At 48.6% G+C, this 18,402-nt stretch overlaps 1 protein-coding gene and 1 non-coding gene across 4 annotated transcripts in view; both read left to right on the top strand.

Moving 5' to 3' along the window:
* MED24 (mediator complex subunit 24) overlaps window positions 1-18,402 on the top strand; it is a 33,915-nt gene that overhangs the window by 14,561 nt on the left and 952 nt on the right. For 2 of the 3 annotated variants that reach the window (XM_060203556.1, XM_060203557.1), the window contains 20 exons: window positions 302-534; window positions 678-734; window positions 2,135-2,246; window positions 2,362-2,512; window positions 2,759-2,872; window positions 3,431-3,478; window positions 5,027-5,109; window positions 5,395-5,481; window positions 6,340-6,451; window positions 7,578-7,720; window positions 9,313-9,350; window positions 10,414-10,496; window positions 10,747-10,925; window positions 11,042-11,141; window positions 11,443-11,618; window positions 14,479-14,743; window positions 15,138-15,319; window positions 15,472-15,562; window positions 15,847-15,946; window positions 16,837-16,917. In XM_060203556.1, the coding sequence (XP_060059539.1) occupies window positions 302-534; window positions 678-734; window positions 2,135-2,246; window positions 2,362-2,512; window positions 2,759-2,872; window positions 3,431-3,478; window positions 5,027-5,109; window positions 5,395-5,481; window positions 6,340-6,451; window positions 7,578-7,720; window positions 9,313-9,350; window positions 10,414-10,496; window positions 10,747-10,925; window positions 11,042-11,141; window positions 11,443-11,618; window positions 14,479-14,743; window positions 15,138-15,319; window positions 15,472-15,562; window positions 15,847-15,946; window positions 16,837-16,917 (2,435 nt within the window). The remainder of the gene's footprint in view (window positions 1-301; window positions 535-677; window positions 735-2,134; window positions 2,247-2,361; window positions 2,513-2,758; window positions 2,873-3,430; window positions 3,479-5,026; window positions 5,110-5,394; window positions 5,482-6,339; window positions 6,452-7,577; window positions 7,721-9,312; window positions 9,351-10,413; window positions 10,497-10,746; window positions 10,926-11,041; window positions 11,142-11,442; window positions 11,619-14,478; window positions 14,744-15,137; window positions 15,320-15,471; window positions 15,563-15,846; window positions 15,947-16,836; window positions 16,918-18,402) is intronic. The other variant, XM_007531021.3, reaches the window with a different exon arrangement.
* On the top strand, window positions 10,234-10,337 carry LOC132542361 (small nucleolar RNA SNORD124). The gene has a single exon (XR_009553440.1). It is a non-coding gene; the product is annotated as a small nucleolar RNA SNORD124 (small nucleolar RNA).

Genomic DNA, 18,402 nt, shown 5'->3' on the forward strand with positions numbered 1-18,402 from the left:
GCAGGGGTGAGGGGCTCACAGCACTCCAATGTTGTTATAGTGTGAATAAGGACCTCTGCCCCCACCCCTCCCCATCTTTTCTACTTACTCCTTTAGGACAAACATGTCTCTTTACTTGAAGTAGATCCTTGGAAATCTAGTGTAGTGGAAACCGATGGGCAGTGCCTTCTCTTGAGACTTGCTCACTTCCTAGCCGCCTTCCCTAGTAGGGGCATGCCAGGCACTCTGGGGAACCTTGGTGTGGGTCAGATTTCAGTCTCTGGAGCTGAGACAGACCTCACATCCTTTCCTTTCCTGGTAGCTGTCACGGCAAAGCTGAGGAGTGCATCGGGCTGTGCCGGGCCCTGCTCAGCGCCCTCCACTGGCTACTTCGCTGCACTGCAGCCTCTGCAGAGTGGCTCCGGGAAGGGCTGGAGGCCGGCTCACCTGCTGCTGGGGAGAAGCAGCTTGCCTTGTGCCTACAGCGTCTGGAGAAGATCCTCAGCAGCACCAAAAACCGGGCTCTGCTCCATATTGCCAAGCTAGAGGAGGCCTGTATGTCCCCTGGTTTCCCTGAGCCCCACCTTCCCCTGCTCCCATAACTGGTTCTTTAATTGAGAGGGGAGAGGCAGGATGCCATCCCACTTCTTTCAGGAGGATCTGAAATCATCCCACTTCCTTTTTTTTCTCCCCATAAGCATTGCATACATCCCAGGGACTTGGGCAGGGTGGCACCCGAGCCAATCAACCAACAGGTATTTACTGAGCATTATTGTATGCCCAGCACTGCATCAGGTGCTGGGGGAGGGGGAGGGGGGCTACCGAAGGAGCATGTGGCAAGGTCCCTGCCCTCAACAAGCACACCTTCTAGTGGGGACTAAGAGTAGTACTTAATATCCATGGGAAAATTGAGAGGACAAGACAAGCACACCATTCATCTTTGTGTTTGTCTCCACGTTAACTCATCTCCTGAAAGTGGAAGACTCTTATGTGTGTTCCCTAGACTAGCCCGTTAACTGTCTGTATCGGCGCTGTTATGCCATGCACCTCTTGATTCAAGTGCAGTTGTTAAATATTGCAACCCCTCACAGCTTAAAAACAGACAGATCCTCTGGTGGGAGGGAGGACTGATATTTCTGAACAGGAGAGCCAAAGAACAGTCTTTGGGGGCTTGGGACCCCTGAGAGAGCTCTTGTTCTCTAGTAATGAGGTTATTGTCAGAATGGATTGCATTCTGCTCTTTACCACCTAGTTGGAGAATGTGTTATAGGATTAGTGTATTCCTTCTCAGAAGTTTTTTTTTTTCTTTTTTTTCTTTTTAAACCAGTGAAAAGTCCAGAAAGATCACTGTGGAACATAGACTCTATTAATAGTTTTGTGAGCACTTGACAAATATTTATTGGCTGAAAATAATGCATCAACATTTAATCTTAATGAATGTTAAGTCTTACGTTTCTGTTTTTTTACCATATTCTCCATGGAGGTCAATTGTTTATCATTTGGCCAGATGCAACTGTAATTAGGATAAGGGACTTAGGATTGGTTGCATGCTCAATCATGAAGTGTACACCATTAGTGCAGGCATTTAGGAGGAGAACTCGGTGGATTGTATTGGTTGGATCACTTGTCAAAGGTGATAGGACTCAAACAGAAACTTACAGGGGCAGCAGGAATTTGAGAGGTGACGTGAGTAGGAAGAGCAGTTCAGAACGGGAGAGCAGTGTGAGCAAAGGCCCAGACGAGGGAGTGGGTAAAACATGGAAGGTCATCTAGGAACCCAGCTTTGCCAGGGATGGCGAGTCAATCACTTGCAAGGCTGGCCCACTCAGAAAGGATTTCTGGTTGTCCTCCCTGCTTAACCATCAGGCTGGAGCCTCCTGCTTCTCACTGTCCCTGCCTGAAGTAGGATAGATCTAGTCACTAAATTTAACTGAGTGTATCTTCAGGCAATTGAGGGTAGTTTGTAGCCTATTTCTCTGGTGCTCACCCCTGCTTCTGAAAACAGTGCATGCAGCCCTCAGGCCCCTGGCCTCCATATCATCCTCAGGGGAAGCCTCTTTAATGTAGTTCTATGGGATCAGGGGGCGATAAGTTGAGGAGTTTTGAGCCAGTCTCTCCTGTTTCCCATGTTTCTGCATTTCCCTTTTCCTGCCAGCTTCCTGGACCGCCATTGAGCACTCCCTCTTGAAGCTTGGGGAAATATTGGCCAATCTCAGCAACCCCCAACTCCGGAGCCAGGCCGAGCAGTGTGGTGCACTCATTAGGAGGTACTTGGTGACTGGAGCAACCCTGAATGTGGGTGGGAGGAGGTGGTGCGTGGTCCTGGCCCCAACACTGACCTCTCCAACTCCTCTGTCTCCCCCATGTGTCTCTCATCCTCAGCATCCCCACCATGCTGTCCGTACACTCTGAGCAGCTGCACAGGACAGGCTTCCCCACGGTGCATGCGGTGGTCCTGCTCGAGGGCACCATGAACTTGACAGGCGAGACACAGCCACTGGTGGAGCAGCTGATGATGGTGAAACGCATGCAGGTGGGAGGGTGGACTTGCTCCTCTTTTCCTCAAGGGGGCAGCATTTGAGGGGCAAAGAGACAGCTCTTCTGGAAGAAATGAAATTCCTCCTGATTCATGGTGGGCTGAATGGTGCTAGTTTGCCTGCTATCCCTGATTTTCACTTTAAAGTGAGGAGATACCTGGGCTGTGTAGTCTCTGCCCCTGGGGGCCTTGGGAAGAGGGAGGTGAGGCTGGACACCCTCTCATGCTTGTGTCTTCTTGCAGCATATCCCCACCCCACTTTTTGTCCTGGAGATCTGGAAAGCTTGTTTTGTGGGACTCATTGAGTCCCCCGAGGGAACAGAGGAGCTCAAGTGGACAGCTTTCACCTTCCTCAAGGTACCTGGGACAGGGGAGCAACAGAGCTAGGCCAGAAATGATTCTTAGGAGAAGCAGCAGTACCTTGCACCTTTGCCTGTATGTTTCCCCACTGGCTTTGTCAAGCCTGCCAGGGCCCCCAGCATAAGTTCCCGTCGATTCTTTTCTCTGCAAGTCCCAGGGCTATATTTAGCCCACTTGGCAGGCCTCTGCCTTTCTTAGTGTGGAGGCGCTGTTTATCTCAGTCATCAGCCAGATTGGTGGAGGGCACTTATGGGAGGCAGGGGCGTGGACCCTAGTCCTTGAAGTAGGGTCTCCATTTTGGTGTGTGGCATTTCCTTGTTGAGCCAGCAGAGGTCAGGGGTCCCTGTGTCCTTTCAATAGACTAAGGACACCAGGTACTTGGGTCCCCATCAGTTTTCTGATTTGGTTCTGAGAGCTCTTTCATATCCAGAGCAGGGGTGTTCCTATCTCTCTGTCTAGATTGGGGGTGGGGCCAGTGGTGGGGATGGCTTTTGATCTGGGTGAGAGAAGAAATTGAGCTGCCTGTTTTTCCCTTGTCTCCACCTCACCTTCCAGATTCCACAGGTTTTGGTGAAGTTGAAGAAATATTCTCATGGAGACAAGGTGAGTTGAAGAAATGACATAGATGGCATGGGATCAGGTAGCCCCTTGCTTACATCCTGGAGAAAGAAGGGCAGAGGAGGGGCGCACACTCTTGTGCCTGGGAGAAGGCTGGACACATGTACCTGAGCACCCGAGCAAATGCATCCAGCACTCAACCTCTAGGCAGAAGTGAGCTGGGCTGCTCTGGCTGAGCTCTCCTGCAGCAAGGTTGTCTGAGATGATGGAGGCGTGTGGATATATAGACTTGGTCCTTCTCCCCATCTAGTTACCAGAAGCTGGTGCTGGGCAGGGCTGACTTTTGGGCTTTGTCTGTCCAGCATTGTGTCCCTGTGGGCTCTGGGTGGAGCAGAGGACCCTGCAGCCAGGTGGTAGTTTTGTTTGTACATGTGACATTTCTCAGTTTTTCACATAACAATCTAACCCCTCCCCACCCTCAGCCCTCTCTGCCATCATGTTCCCTCCACTCCAGAGTCTTTTACGTTGGTGTAATACACTGATTATTTATTTTGCCACCAGGGTTGTTGCTGGGGCTGGGTGCTTGCGCTACGAATCCACTGCTCTTATGGCTTTTTTTTTTTTTTTTGGATAGGACAGATAGAATTTGAGAGGGGAGGGGAAGATAGGGAGAGAGAGAAAGATAAGACACTTACAGACCTGCTTCACTGCTTGTGAAGTGACACCTTCCTCACCCCCACCCCCCACGCCTGCAGGTGGAGAGCTGGAGCTCTAACCGGCTCCTTATGTGAGTCCTTGCGCATCATCATGTGCATTTAACCCGGTGCACCACCACCTGGCCCCCTCCTTTTTTTTTTTTGCCTCCAGGGTTATTGCTGGGGCTCAGTGTTTGCACTATGAATCCACTGCTCCTAGAAGCCATTTTTCCCCCTTTTGTTGCCCTTGTTTTTTATCGTTGTTGTGGTTATTATTGTTGTTGTTATTGCTATTGTTGTTGTTGGATAGGACAGAGAGAAATGGAGAGAGGAGGGGAAGACAGAGAGGGGGGAGAGAAAGATAGACACTTACAGACCTGCTTCACCTCCCGTGAAGTGACCCCTGCAGGTGGGGAGCCGGGGGCTTGAAGTGGGATCCTTATGCTGGTCCTTGCGCTTCGTGCCATGTGCACTTAACCCGCTGTGCCCCCACCTGGCCCTTCCCTCCACCTTTTTTTTTAATGCAGCACCAGAGACTAAATTCAGGGCCCCACACTTGTGTGGTACCATGGCTGAGTGGCTTTCCTGGCCCAATTTTTTCATTATTTCACTTCTTTGAGAGAGGGAAAGAGAAGGAAGGAAGGAAGGAAGGAAAGGAAAGGAAAGGAAAGGAAAGGAAAGGAAAGGAAAGGAAAGGAAAGGAAAGGAAAGGAAAGGAAAGGAAGAAAGAAAGAAGGAAGGAGAAGGAAGAGACACTGCAGTGTTGTTCCATCATTCATAGAGCTCCCCTGGTACTGTCTGTGATGTTCCCATGTGGTGCCAGGACTGGAACCCAGAGCTTCACCTGTGGAAGGCATACAGTCTACTAGGTGAAATATCGCATGGTCCCTCTTTCTAGGATTTTACGGAGGATGTTAACTGTGCTTTTGAGTTTCTGCTGAAGCTCACACCCTTATTGGACAAAGCTGACCAGCGCTGCAAGTATGAACTCGCCACCTCACTCCTGTTCTACTGGAGGGTGTTCTGGCCTTTTCCTTGGCTTATCTGTGCCAGTTAATCTTCGGGACTGTTTCTTCTTTTGCTCCCTGGATAGTGGCAGCGGGAGGAGGTAGCACTCCTATAATTGCCAAGTATCCCTACCCTCTCCCTTCTCTCAGACACTCCAAATAGTCTTTGCTATAAAGGAGAGAGGCCAGCAGGCAGGGAACCATTGATCCCGCCCCTCAGTCCCTGCTGTGTGCCCAGTGCCGTCTTTTCCCTTCACAGTTGTGACTGTACAGACTTCCTACTCCAGGAGTGTAGCAAGCAGGGGCTTCTGTCTGAAGCCTGTAAGGACAACCTTATGGCCAAGCGGTAAGTGTGAGCTCACTTGGACTGCCCCAAGGACTCCTTAACTTTGTTGCTTCATGTCAGCCTGGGCTGTTGGGTGCCTTTTTTCCCTATGTACCATGTAGAGTTTTGAGCAGCAGGTGACTGGGACCATGCCTGCGTTTACCAAGAAGAGACTTACTTCTGTAGATCAGGAATTTGCAATCTTAGGGCTGTACTTTAACTTCTATTTTCTGTTGTGATTAAAAGAAAAAACTTAAATATTCCCTCTATACTAGATGAACTTTCAAAATTGAGGTAACAGCAGCCTAGGCTGTGGCTCAGTGGGTAGAGTGCATGCTTTTCATGTGTGAGGTCCCAGGACCAATTTCCAGCACTCCATATGATGGAATAGTGCTCTGGTCTCTCTTACACAAAAAGAAAATGAATAGATCATTGCAAAAATAGGTATGTCAACTAATGAGGTAACAGCAACATTGAATATATGTACATAAACACTAGGGCTCAAAACCCAAAGACTCTCATGTACTTTTCACCTCTTGGTGCTTCTGCTTAGTCTGGCTTCTGGGGCTAGACTAAGGAGTCTCTCTGGAATTTAAAAAAAATATTTATTTATTTATTTTGTTGCCTTTGTTTTTATTTTTTATTGTTGTTGTAGTTATTGTTGTTGTTATTGATGTCATCGTTGTTGGATAGGACAGAGAGAAATGGAGAGAGGAGGGGAAGACAGAGAGGGAGAGAAAGACAGACACCTGCAGACCTGCTTCACTGCCTGTGAAGCGACTCCCCTGCAGGTGGGGAGCCGGGGCTCAAACTGGGATCCTTAAGCCGGTCCTTGCGGTCTGTCTGGAATTTATCTCTTATCACTGATGGTGACCACAGTGCGGCAGATCGGGAACATGCGCCTCAGCTGAAATCAGGAGAAAATGCCAACATCCAGCCCAACCCTGGGCTCATCCTCCGCGCAGAGCCCACCGTTACCAACATCCTCAAGGTGAGTGCCCCTTCCCTTGCCACCAGGGCCATCTGCTCCCTCTTTTTTAACTTTCACTTTATTTCCAGAATATAGAAGCCGTAGATCCCTCTTTTGACTTTCACCTGTTGTTGTTTTGGAAGTAGAGGAGGGGAGAAAGCAACAAAAATCATCACCACTGAAAACTAACATCTGTTGAGCTCACTTGTAAACTAGGCACTTTATGTCAACTCCTTCAACAGAGAAACTGAAAACAGTGACCTTGCTCAGCCCAAGATACCACCATCATCCCAGTTTAGTTGAGAGTGATGGATGGGAGGGCTAGGATAGATTTTAGGACCCATTTTCCATTTTTTAAATTGCAATTAGAAAGATCTATATTGGGCGCCAGGTGGTGGTGCAATGAGTTAAGCACACATGGCGCGAAGCACAAGGACAGGCGTAAGGATCCCAGTTCGAGCCCCCGGCTCCCCACCTGCAGGGAGGGTCACTTCACAGGCGGTGAAGCAGGTCTGCAGGTGTCTATCTTTCTCTCCCCCTCTCTGTCTTCCCCTTCTCTCTCAGCTTCTCTCCTAGCCAACAAACAATGACATCAATAACAACAACAAGGGAGTCGGGTGGTAGTGCAGAGGGTTAAGCGCAGGTGGTGCAAAGCACAAGGATCCTGGTTCGAGCCCCCCGCTCCCCATCTACAGGGGAGTCGCTTCACAAGCAGTGAAGCAGATCTGCAGGTGTCTATCTTTCTCTCCCCATCTTCCCCTCCTCTCTCTGTTTCTCTCTGTCCTATCCAACAACAATGACATCAACAACAACAACAATAATAACTACAACAAGGGCAACAAAAAGGAATAAATAAATAAGTATTTAAAATAAATAAATAACAACAACAATAATAAATGCTAAGGGCAACAAAAGGGAAGAAATAGCCTCAAGGAGCAGTGGATTCATAGTGCAGGCACCAAACCCCAGAAATAACCCTGGAGGCAAAAAAAAAAAAAAAAAAAGATGGATATTAAATTGCATGTCTTGGTATCCTATTTAATGGAGATATGCAGAGATTAGTTAGGCTGTTTCTGAGAGAGAGAGAGTGTTGGGGGTGTGGGGGTCGGGCTTTTGTTCAAGACTTGATCTTCTGTCATTTCCCTAGACAATGGATGCAGATCACTCCAAGTCCCCAGAGGGGCTGCTGGGGGTCCTGGGCCACATGCTTTCTGGGAAAAGTCTGGACTTGCTGTTGGCTGCTGCAGCTGCTACTGGAAAACTCAAATCCTTTGCCCGGAAATTCATCAAGTAAGCATGAACAGGCCCCGGCCAGGGAGGGGGAGGCATGTCTGGAGGAGGAAGAGGAAGCAGAAAGAAGGTGAGTTGCTGAGGTCAGGTCTCTCAGAGATGGCACAGGCCAAGGCAGAGCATCCCAAGAGAGCTTGCAGCTAGGAGGAAGTGGAGAGGTTTGCTGAGGGACTCTCTCTGCTCAGTTATTAAGCTCTCAGTTTCTTTACTTTTTTTTTTCAATGTTTTATTTATATTGTATAGAGACAGAGAGAAATTGAGAGGGAAAGATAGACAGAGAGACACCTACAGCCCTGTTTCACCACTCGTGAAGCTTTCCCCCTGCAGGTGGGGATCAGGGGCTTGAACCTGGATCCTTGAGTACTGCAATGTGCGTGCCTAACCAGGTGCACCACCGCCTGGGCCCTCTTTACTTTTTTTTTGTAAACCTGGAATTTGATATATAAAACATTGTTCTGGGGGGTTGGGCAGTAGTGCAACAGGTTAAGTGCACATGGTGCAAAGTGCAAGGACTGGTTCAAGGATCCTGGTTCAAGGCCCCAGCTCCCCACCTGCAGTGGGGTCGCTTCACCGGTGATAAAGCAGATCTGCAGGTGTCTGTCTCTCCCCCTCTCTGTCTTCCCCTCCTCTCTTGATTTCTCTTTTTCCTATCCAGCAATGACAACAATAATAATAATAACAATGACAACAATAAACAACAAGGGCAACAAAAGGGAAAAAAAATAGCCTCCAGGAGTAGTGGATTTGTAGTGCAGGCACCAAACCCCAGTGATAACCCTGGAGACAAAATGAAATAAAACAAAACATTGTTCTGTTCCACAAACAGTTTTCTGGGACTTGAAAACCTTTCAAAGACAGAATTATTAGACTGGCAAAATAACTCACTTGAATAATGTTCTGCTTTGCTCTGTTGTGATCCAGGTTCAAAACCAGCACCCACCACCTTAAACAAAAGCTTTCATGCTGTGGTTTCTTTCTTATTTTCTCTCTGCTTCTCTGTCTCTATCTGAAAAAGTCAACCCAGAGTGGTAAAGCCTCAGAGATGACCCCCCCAAAAAGTAGATTTTTTTCCCCCTGCAGCAGTGCCATTCACTTTAAGTTTTATTTTTTAATTTTATTATCTTTATTTATTTGATGGGGACAGCCAGAAATCAAGAGGAAAGGGGGATATAGAGAGGGAAAAAGAGAAACACCTACAGCCCTGCTTCATCACTTGCAAAGCTTTTCCCTTGCAGGTGGGGACCAGGGACTTGAACCTGGGTCCTTGTAACATGTGCACTCAACCAGGTGCGTCACCCCCGGCCCCCTTACTTTAAGTTTTGCCCATAATTCAGGCTCTAGTCTGTGACTGTCTTTGAACTGGTGTAGTCTCCATCCCTGGCTGCTACTCAGCTTTTCTTTTCTTTCTTTTTTAGATTTTACTTACTAATATTAGTGAGAAAGACAGGAGGGGAGAGAGAAAGAACTCTGGTACATGTGCTCCCAGGGATTGAACTCAGGATCGCATGCTTGAGAGTCCAATGCTTTATCTACTGTGCCAAACACTTGCTCAGGTTTTCTATTGGATAATTTGCCCTTTCTCTGTTTTACAGTTTGAATGAATTCACGACGCATGGCAGCGAAGAGTCCAGTAAGTTGCTGCATAGTCCCAGGCCCCACTGGTGTTAAAAGTGGGGTGTGGAAGGGGAGAATCTTTGCTTATTTGGGGGAGACTGTTTTCTCTTTTTTTTTTTAGAATTTTTTTTTTAATATTTATCCCCTTTTGTTGCCCTTGTTGTAGTTATTGTTGTTGTTATTAATGTTGTTGTTGGATAGAACAGAGAGAAATGGAGAGAAGAGGGGAAGACAGAGGGGGGAGAGAAAGAAAGACACCTGCAGACCTGCTTCACCACCTGTGAAGCGACTCCCCTGAAGGTGGAGAGCCGGTGGCTGGAACTGGGATCCTTATGCCAGTCCTTGCGCTTCTTGCCACTTTTGCTTGACCTGCTGTGCTACCACCCAACTCCCAGGGAGACTGTTTTCTTTCTTTTTTTTGGTATTTATTTATTTATTCCCTTTTGTTGCCCTTATTGTTTTATTATTGTAGTTATTATTGTTGTTGTTACTGATGTTGTCGCTGGATAGGACAGAGAGAAATGGAAAGAGGAGGGGAAGACAGAGAAGGGGAGAGAAAGATAGACACCTGCAGACCTGCTTCACTGCCTGTGAAGTAACTTCTGCAGGTGGGGAGCCGGGGACTTGAACTGGGATCCTTATGCTGGTCCTTGCACTTTGCGCCACCTGCGCTTAACCCGCTGCGCTACCGCCCAACTCCTGAGACTGTTTTCTTATGTGAGTGATGATTGCCTGAAGCTTTGGAAACCCTTGAAAAGGGGATGTTACTGGGAAAAGAATTCCTCTTAAGAAAGAGGGAAAAAAAGAATTTCTGTAAACCCAACCCTTTCACCCCTTTGTCTCCCTCTCCCCCTTATGACTTGCTTGGGTGTAAGAGAAGAGGAGGTTGTCGGGAGTTTTCATTCTAAGGAAGGGATGATGTTCTAATTGAGACCCAAGAAAAGGATTCTGAGCTTCAGAGCTTTGAAGGAGCCACTTGGTTTCTGACCTTCCTTTGCACAAAACCTAGTGTCCTCACTCAGGTGAGGGCTTTGAGCCCCCTCCACGGGTGGTGGAATCAGTTACCTTGTCTCTCACAGCCAAAGCAGCATCAGTTCGAGCCTTGCTTTTTGACATCTCCTTCCTTATGCTGTGCCACGTGGCCCAGACTTATGGTTCAGAGGTGAGTGAGGGGAGAGCAGATGGAATATGGGACACCAAGTAGATGGGGGCATCAGGGAAGGGAACAGTCAATTCCTTGGTCACACCCTATCTCGGCCATATTCACAGTGACCACTAGGTGGCAACATAGCCCCACCTTCCTGTCTTGGGCCAGTTTGTCTCTAGTTAGACCAGGATGGGAGAAATAGCCAGGAAGGAAGCTGAGATTCCTCCTCCCCCTACTCAACTGGTGACAAAGCCTTTTTCCCCAGGTGATTCTGTCAGAGTCCAGCACAGGAGTAGAGGTGCCTTTCTTTGAGACCTGGATGCAGACCTGCATGCCTGAAGAGGGCAAAATCCTGAACCCTGACCACCCATGCTTCCGGCCTGACTCCACCAAAGTGGAGTCTCTGGTGGCCCTGCTCAACAACTCCTCAGAGATGAAGCTGGTGTCAGTGGCCTGTACACCCACTCTAGTGGTGGCAGTGGGGACTGGGCAAGGACTCTCCCTCAGCTCATGCCATACTCCCTTGTAATGATTTTTCTCTCACTTCTATCCCCTTATAGGCAGATGAAGTGGCATGAAGCCTGTCTCAGCATCTCGGCAGCCATCTTGGAAATTCTCAATGCCTGGGAGAATGGGGTACTGGCCTTCGAGTCTATCCAGGTAGTCCCATCTCACCACCTTTCCAGCAGCCTTCTCTCTTCCCTGAGACCCATGGTCAGTCTTTGATACCTTGTCATGTTTTGTAAGAATAAGAACACCCTTAATCCATGGGGTTCATGTTGGATATAGATCTTCCTTGTAATTACTGTCTTAGCCACTCCCTTCCACCCAGGTAGCTTTGGGAAAATCAAACTTGTGAGGAATGTGGCCTCGTCTCTACCTTCAGCACTTAGTTGCCAACACAGGCCAGGCAAAGTACTGACCAGGAAAGTGACCCTAGTCACCTTTCTTCCCGCCTCAGAAAATCACAGATAATATCAAGGGAAAGGTATGCAGTCTGGCGGTGTGTGCTGTGGCTTGGCTTGTGGCCCATGTGCGGATGCTGGGGTTGGATGAGCGTGAAAAGTCGCTGCAGATGATCCGCCAGCTGGCAGGGCCACTGTACAGTGAGAACACCCTGCAGTTCTACAATGAGAGGTCAGTTACCCCTCCCTGCTAGAATTGGGTTTGTTGTGAGGAGTCGGCTCCCTTTTCTCTTACATTCCCGAACACACTGCTCACTCATTCATCCTCTCACTGACTCAGCAACATTTGGTATGTATCTCTGCACCGGAAGTGTTCACAGTCCAGTACCTGCTGGGCTCCAGAAATAGTTGTGATTTCAACTTTTTTTTTTAAACATTTATTTATTTATTCTTAATGAAAGAGAGTAAGATACACAGTGAAACAGGAAGAGGGACCACAGCACTGTTCAGCTAAGGCTTCTGATGGTGCTGGGGATTGAACCTTAGACTTCAGAGCCTCAGGCATGAAAGTCTTTTGCAGGGAGTCGGGCAGTAGCGCAGTGGGTTAAGTGCATATGGCACAAAGCGCAAGGACTGGCAGAAGGTTCTGGTTCGAGCTCCCAGCTCTCCACCTGGGGGGGGGGTCACTTCACAAGCGGTGAAGCAGGTCTGCAGGTGTCTATCTTTCTCTCCCCTTCTCTGTCTTTCCCCTCCTCTCTCCATTTCTCTCTGTCCTATCCAACAATGATGACAACAATAATAATAACCACAACAATGTTAAAACAACAAGGGCAACAAAAGGGAAAATAAATAAATAAATATTTTTTTAAAAAAACCTAAAAAAAAGAAAGTCTTTTCCATTATGCTGTTTCCCCAACCCTGATTTCAGTTCTCTAAGTGCTCAAGCACCCCCACCCAGCCTCTAGGACCATTATGTTAAATGATGAACTAGTTCACATTATGAAGAGGTTTAGCAGTGCCACAGCTAGTAGTATGCACATGTTACCATGTGTAAGGACTAGGGTTCAAGCCTCTGTTCCCTACCTGCAGGTAGAAAGCTTCATAAGCAGTAAAGCAGTGCTGCAAGTGTCTCTCCCTGTCTAACTCTTCCATCTCAAATCTTTCTCTGCCCCTATCCAAAATAAATAAAAATATAGAAAACACAAACAAAAAAATCATCATGTCCTCAGGGGTCATACATTTTGTAACATATGGCAACAAATTTTCTTTTTAAGGCTGAATGATACTCCATTTGTGTTATAGACCACATTTTGCTTATTGGCCATGACCCCTTGGGCTGCTTCCACATCTTAGCTATTATGAACAGTGGGTGCCATGAATGTGGGAACACACCAGACATTAAGTTAGGAGAGATGATTTACAAGGTGGTCTCAGAGGGAGAAGCAGAATCACTGAGCTGGAAAATGGTTGAGGAGAGTCAGAAACTCATATATTTTTTTTTTTCTCCCATCTCTTCTTTTTTTCCTTTCTGCCCTGCTCATCCTCCCCAGATAAGGAGTGTAATGTGTTTGCCCTGATGCAAGCCATTTAAGCTCTCTAAGTCCTCTCTAGGTGAATTGATAGAAATCTGTGGTTTCGGGAAGTTGGCTGGTAGTGCCTCGGGTTAAGTGCAGGTGGCACAAAGCACAAGGACCTGCACAAGGATCCTGGTTCAAGCCCCCGGCTCCCCACCTGCAGGGGGTCGCTTCACAGGCAGTGAAGCAGGTCTGCAGGTGTCCTATCTTTCTCTCTGCCTCTCTGTCTTCCCCTCCTCTCCATTTCTCTGTCCTATCCAACAATGACAACATCAATAACAATAATAACTACAACAATGAAACAAGGGCAACAAAAAGGAAATAAATGTTAAAAAAAAACACTTGTTTATGTACACGCCTATTAATTTGTAGTCATATAAATTAAGTAATATGAGAAAAAAAACTTGGAAAAAAAGTCTGGTTTCATGGTGCAGGTAGACAGCGTGGCTCTAAAAGTCACAGCAGCGTTCCAGGGACACTTAGCACTCAGACCCAGGTCTGTCTTTGTAGTCAAAGACTCTTCATGAGAAAATTCCTGGATGTGCAGTTGAATTTGCCCAGCTATGGAGGGCCGGGAACCGTCCTGTGGGGCAGCCCTTGGGCCCCTGCTCTGGAAGTAACAGTTTACTTTGGGAGGAGGCCAAGGCTGGGTGGGATCCTCGCTAAATACTGAACTCAGAGGGAAGTGATTATATTTATTTATGCTAGAGGATTGGCAGGGCCCAGGCCTGGGGAATGGGGAAAGAGTGAACATGTGAACATATTGCTAGAATAACCTGGATGAGGATAGCCCTGCATCCCCACCCCAAAGACTCTGTCCCCAGCCAGTTAGAGTCCTGCCAGGACCAGGACCAGTAGGGTCAGGTCTGCTGGTGGGGATATTGATTGCAACTTCTTCTTCTTTTTTTTTTTGTTTTTGATAGGACAGATAGAAATTGAGGGGAGGGAGAGAGAGACAAAGGGAGATACCTGCAGCACTGCTCCTAGAGGCTTTTTTTCTATTCTTTTATTGCCCTTGCTGTTTAGATAACGTGTTCTTTTTGTTTGTTTGTTTAATATTTACTTATTCCATTTTGTTGTCCTTGTTGTTTTATTTTTGTAGTTATTATTATTGTTGTTCTTGATGTTGTTGTTGGATAGGACAGAGAGAAATGGAGAGAGATGGGGAAGACAGAGAGGGGGGAGAAAGACAGACACCTGTAGACCTGCTTCACAGCCTGTGAAGTGACTCCCTGCAGGTGGGGAGCTGGGGGCTCGAACTGGGATCCTTACACCGGTCCTTGTGCTTTGCAGCCACATGTTCTTAACCAGATGCACCACTGCCTGGACCTCCAACTTCCTTTTGTGTCCTCTCTCAATTGTAGAATGAGTTAATAAAAATTAAATAAATAAAAAAGCACATAGAATGAAGTTAACTCCCTGGGAATACTTCCGTAACTCAGTTCCTGGTAAGAGCCTGGTCTGGACGTTTCCTCCCCTCCAGCGGTGGCTCTTGACCCCCCCCCTCCCCCACTCCAGGGTGGTGATCATGAGCTCAATCCTGGAGCACATGTGTGCCGACGTGCTGCAGCAGACCGCCACGCAGATCAAGTTCCTGTCCACAGGCGTGGACACCATGCCCTACTGGAACCTGCTGCCTCCCAAGCGACCCATCAAGGAGGTTCTGACCGACATATTTGCCAGGGTGCTAGAGAAGGGTTGGGTGGACAGCCGCTCCATCCACATCTTTGACACCCTGCTGCACATGGGAGGTGTCTACTGGTTCTGCAACAACCTGATTAAGGTATTTGGGGTGAGGGCAGCGGATACCCTCAGACTCTGGGAGACACTGGAGAAAATTTCCTGTGGAGCCAAACCGTCCTGCCCTCTGACTGCCCGGCACCCCTCCTTGGCAGCCAGGCTTCTCTGAGCAGCCACTCCTCTCAGATACTGGGGGTATCTCCAAAAAGCCGTGAGACATCCAGAACCCAGAGGCAGGTCCTCACCTCTGGAACTCCTGGGCTTTGATAGAGGTCCCTCCTTCAGTGGCTCTGTGGATCCCCTCTAAGGTGCTACATGAGAGAGATTGGGAGCCCTGACCCTGTGTGCGTCCTAGAGAGTTGGGCTGCCGTGGCAGCTATGTTAGAGCCCCATGTTTAGGGCCTCAGCCCCTCAGTCCCCCTGACCTACCCTTCCAGGAGCTACTGAAGGAGACACGGAAGGAGCACACGCTTCGGGCAGTGGAGCTGCTTTACTCCATCTTCTGTCTGGATATGCAGCAGGTGACCCTGGTCCTGCTGGGCCACATCCTGCCCGGCCTGCTTACTGACTCTTCCAAGTGGCACAGCCTCATGGACCCTCCTGGCACTGCCCTGGCCAAGTAAGATCTTGGGGGGGGGAGGTCTCAAGATTTCACAGCCTAGAGCTGGGCACCCCTGAGCAACCCCATGGGTGCTGCCGGGTAGAGCCTGACGGCTTAGGCACAGAAAGCTCCTCCAGTTTTGACATTCTTTTCCCGAAACCCTTGGCCAGGCTTGCTGTCTGGTGTGCACTGAGTTCCTACTCCTCCCACAAGGGACAGGCGTCCTCCCGCCAGAAGAAGAGACATCGCGAAGACATTGAGGTAGGGCCCCTCCATCCACTCGTTTGGGTATTTACAGGACCTTTTCTGGCTAAGAGGCACTTTCCCAGGTGAAGCCGTCAGCTTGATCCCTGCCCCTGAGCAGCTGCGTCAGAGCTGGGCTGGTCAAGCATCTTCAGAGAGGGTAGAGGAGAAGGGCTGAGAGGAGGGAGGAAAACAAGCTCCCTGGGCCTCTTGGATGAGGCTGTGAGGTGCTGAGCTCTAACCCTCTTCCCTAAATGGGAAATTTGGGGCCCTGTGGTGGGTAACTGACTCCTGCCCTCCAGGATTACATCAGCCTCTTCCCCTTGGACGACATGCAGCCCTCCAAGCTGATGCGCCTGCTGAGCTCCAACGAGGAGGACACCAACATCCTTTCTAGTCCCAGTGAGTGTGGGGTTGGGCAGCTTGCTTCCCTGGGGGGCTCACTCCTGCTAGAGAGGGTCTCTGGACCCAGGCGTCTCTGCTGGCCCATCAGAGGGTTGTGTGTGGGTGGGTGGGGGGATGTTCATCCCACTCTGGACCCTCTGGTCTGCTTAGCTCCCTACTCAGAAATAGGAAGAGGTTATGGTGGCTGTCTCTCCAGATCTTACCCCAGCCCAGCACTCCGCTATCCCTTCCGCACTCCTTCCTCACCACAAGGTTGAGAGAGTTGGGTTACTCCCTGGGTACAGCCCTTGACTCATTGGTTCTGACCTGCCTTCCCCCAATGCCCTGAGGCCTGGGCTGTGCCTCTAGGCTGCTGCTCCCCACTCTTCCTGCCTGAGCAGCACCTCTCCCACTTCCCAACTGTCTCACTTTCCTCTCTTCTCTCCAGACATCCTGCCACAGGCTTTTCTCTCTGCCCCTGGCAGCTGTGACATTTTATTTTTCCTGCTTGCAGAGATTACTCCTGGTTCAGGAAGTTTCTCTGAGGCCTTTTAGGGACTAGGTAACCAATTGCGGGGGTTGGCAGAAGAAGGGTGCTGGATCTGCCACATCCAGGCACCGTGACCTTTCAGTCATTTCTGAGCAAGTCTGAGTCTCACTTTGTCCCTCTGTAAAATGGAAATGTGAGGACTAAGGGGCATAACAGCCTTGTCCAGCAGCAGGCTAGCACCTGGCCCCTGTGGTGCTTCCTGAATGTTAATTTTCACTCATTTCCCTCCGGGGCCTTCCTCTTCTCCGCCTCTGATGGGACACCTTCTCCAGGACGCCCCTACACCTCCTGGGTAAGGGGCTTGTGCTGGGGCTACTGGTAGCCATTTCCTCAGTGCTGCCTCTGCTTGACCCCACAGCTGACCGTTCCATGAGCAGCTCCCTTTCAGCCTCCCAGCTCCACACGGTGAACATGAGAGACCCTCTGAACCGAGTCTTGGGTAAGCCTTCCCACCTAGACACCGAGTCGGGGCTTGGCTAGAAAGAGCCCCTTCCTAGTGGGAGGTGGGAGGTCTCTCTAAGGCTTCTACTTGGTTCTTCTGATTCATTCACGTTTTCTTTTGTACTTTTATCTCTCTTTTTTTTTTAATCTTTTAAAAAAATATTTACTTATTTACTTATTCCCTTTAGTTGCCCTTGTTGTTTTATTGTTGTAGTTATTCTTGTTGTCATCGTTGTTGGATAGGACAGAGAAATGGAGAGAGGAGGGGAAGACAGAGAGGGGGAGAGAAAGACACCTGCAGACCTGCTTCACCGCCTGTGAAGCAACTCCCCTGCAGGTGGGGAGCCGGGGGCTCAAACCAGGATCCCTGTGCCGGTCCTTGTGCTTCATGCCATGTACACTTAAACTGCTGCACTACCGCCTGACTCCCTATCTCTTTCTTTTTAAAAAGATTTATTTAGGGTGCAGGCAGTAGCACATTGGTTAAGCACACATGGTGGAAAGTGTAAGGACCGGTATAAGGATCTTGGTTTGAGACCCTGGTTCCCTACCTATAGGAGGGTCGCTTCACAAGTGGTGAAGCAGGTCTTCAGATGTCTTGTCTTTCTCTCCTCCCCTCTGTCTTCCCCTCCTTTCTTCATTTCTTTCTGTCCTATCTAACAATGATGACATCAATTACAACAATGATAACTACAACAATAGTAAAAAACAAAGTCAACAAAAGGGAAAATAAATATTTTTTAAAAATAAAAATATTTTTAAAAAAATTATTTTTAAAAAAGCTAAAACAACAACAACAACAAAAAGTAGTGCAGGCACCGAGCCCCAGTGATAACCCTGGAGGCAAAAATAAATAAGTTTCTGAACTGAGGATTAAAAAAAAAAATTAGGGAGTCGGGTGGTAGCGCAGCAGGTTAAGTGCAAGTGGCGCAAAACACAAGGACTGGTATTAAGGATCTTGGTTTGAGCCCCGGCTCCCCACCTGCAGGGGAGTCACTTCACAGGCGGTGAAGCAGGTCTGCAGGTGTCTGTCTTTCTCTCCCCCTCTCTGTCTTCCCCTCCTCTCTCCATTTCTCTCTGTCCTATCCAGCAATGATGACATCAATTACAACAGTAAAAAACAACAAAGTCAACAAAAAGGTAAATAAATAAATTAAAAAAGTAAAACAAACAAACAAAAACACCAAAGATTTATTTATCCAGGGAAGAGGGAGAGGGAGGAAGAGAACGAACCAGAGCATCACATAAGAGCCTCACAGATGGCATCAGGGATGGTGGGGTGATGCTGAGACGCCTCTCCTTTTTATTTCTCTCTCTATAGGGCAACTAAAAGGACATATGTCCCTAGTTTATGAGGGAGGGAGAGAAACCAGAGCACTGCTCTGGCCTATGCTGTGCCGGGGGTCCAACTTGGGACCTCAGGCATCCAAATCCCATGCTCTCCCCACTGAGCCACTTTCCTGGGCTACAGCAGCTTTATCTT

The sequence above is a fragment of the Erinaceus europaeus genome, chromosome 12 (assembly GCF_950295315.1).
Source record: "Erinaceus europaeus chromosome 12, mEriEur2.1, whole genome shotgun sequence".
NCBI classification, from domain to species: Eukaryota; Metazoa; Chordata; class Mammalia; order Eulipotyphla; family Erinaceidae; genus Erinaceus; species Erinaceus europaeus.